Source organism: Echinococcus granulosus (genome assembly GCF_000524195.1).
Source record: "Echinococcus granulosus chromosome Unknown EG_S00205, whole genome shotgun sequence".
Classification (NCBI taxonomy): Eukaryota; Metazoa; Platyhelminthes; class Cestoda; order Cyclophyllidea; family Taeniidae; genus Echinococcus; species Echinococcus granulosus.
In genome coordinates this window covers 35,021-36,382 of record NW_020170585.1, presented here as the reverse complement: position 1 = coordinate 36,382, position 1,362 = coordinate 35,021, and the positions used below count along the sequence as shown (strand labels likewise).

At 49.7% G+C, this 1,362-nt stretch overlaps 1 protein-coding gene across 1 annotated transcript; it reads right to left on the bottom strand. All coding sequences in view use genetic code 11, as the record gives it.

The window, feature by feature from the left end:
- Positions 1–816: 816 nt before the first annotated feature.
- On the bottom strand, positions 817–1,164 carry EGR_10279 (hypothetical protein; the record flags this gene model as incomplete). The annotated part of the gene is made up of 1 exon (XM_024499528.1): positions 817–1,164. The coding sequence occupies one exon, from the start codon at positions 1,162–1,164 to the stop codon at positions 817–819; it is 348 nt and encodes a 115-aa protein (XP_024346057.1).
- Positions 1,165–1,362: the final 198 nt, after the last annotated feature.

The window sequence follows — 1,362 nt, the reverse complement described above, 5'->3', positions numbered from 1 at the left end:
AGTGTTCTGCAAAGCAGGTGGAGTTTAACAGGTAGAAGTGGTGTCTGGAAGGTGTTGGGTAGTGTGTCTTTCGGTTGAGCACTTCGTTAGGCCCCACGTTCCTCCGTGCTTCGCTTCGTACACGCTGTTGATTGCGATGTCTCATCCAGATGGCACTGCCCATCTTTACGACCAGCATGACTATACAATCTTTGCGTGCATTCTTCCTCACAAACCATCAATTGTGTCCTAACCCAATATCACGGACGTAGACGTCAATTTAACGACTGTGAGTCGGTCAGTCATGTCTCGACTCGTCTCATTTCGTCTCCTCTGGTCTATTCTCACAAGGATGTTGGGCACATGTGCCTTGGAGCAGTTGCGTGTTGCGTGACCATGAAACCATCACTTCATTGACCGAGCGAAGCTTGCATCTCACTAGCGTTCCCACTGGTAATTTTGTCAGTTTCGTGCTACATCAACTGGTGTTGTCTAAATACCATGCTGGTAGAGAGCTTTGCTAGCCGTAGGCACTCGCTCCGTTTCATCCCATTCCAGATAATCCCCTCTCCCCACCTCCTCTCCACTCACCGTTGCATTACTGCTGGGTGGAAGAAAGAGTAGAAGGGGCTGCAGCTGCTTAAGGTTGGCGTGGATTACCCTAATGATCCAAAGTGGAGACGAAATGCAGCAGCTGCTTCTGCTGATGCTCCATCAGCACTCTGACATTAACAGTGGAGGCGGATGCCACCGACGGCTGAATGCTGCTACTTGCAGCATGAGCAACCACCTTGCCCAACGCACTAAGCATGTTGACACGATATGTAAGCGCCTCCATTAATCGGTGTTACCTTCACAAGCCTTTGCAGCCCTATCGACATAGACTTTGTCCTCCGACTCCACGCAATACAACGTGTGGTCTGCTTGCACTTCCAGCCAAGCTTCCAGGTGCCCTCGTTTTAGTGCCTTCTCTCCGTGGATCAAATTCTCATTGACGCAGCAATGACGGGAACACTGGTCACCTAGGCAGACGAATCCGGTAGTGGAAGCGACATCGTGGTGTCCCTCTTTACTGACAACATGGCTGCCCAGTGCACCAACAGTTTTCAATCGCACACTAATTGAAGGAAAGAAAGGAAGAAGAGAAGAGATGGGATGATGGTGAAGGCGAACGTGAATGAGCATATGCGTGCAAACGCGATCCTCCCCTCAAAGCAGTGGAAAGTGTTTTCAGCACTTTGTGAAAGTATAGGCAATCGAAGTGGCGATGGCAAAGACGTTTTATCTCCTACGCAATCCGCACAAGTGTGTCAGGTGCTCTGCCACCCATCACCTAGATGCATGGAAATGCATAAATGCATAAATGCCTGAATTCATGAGTGG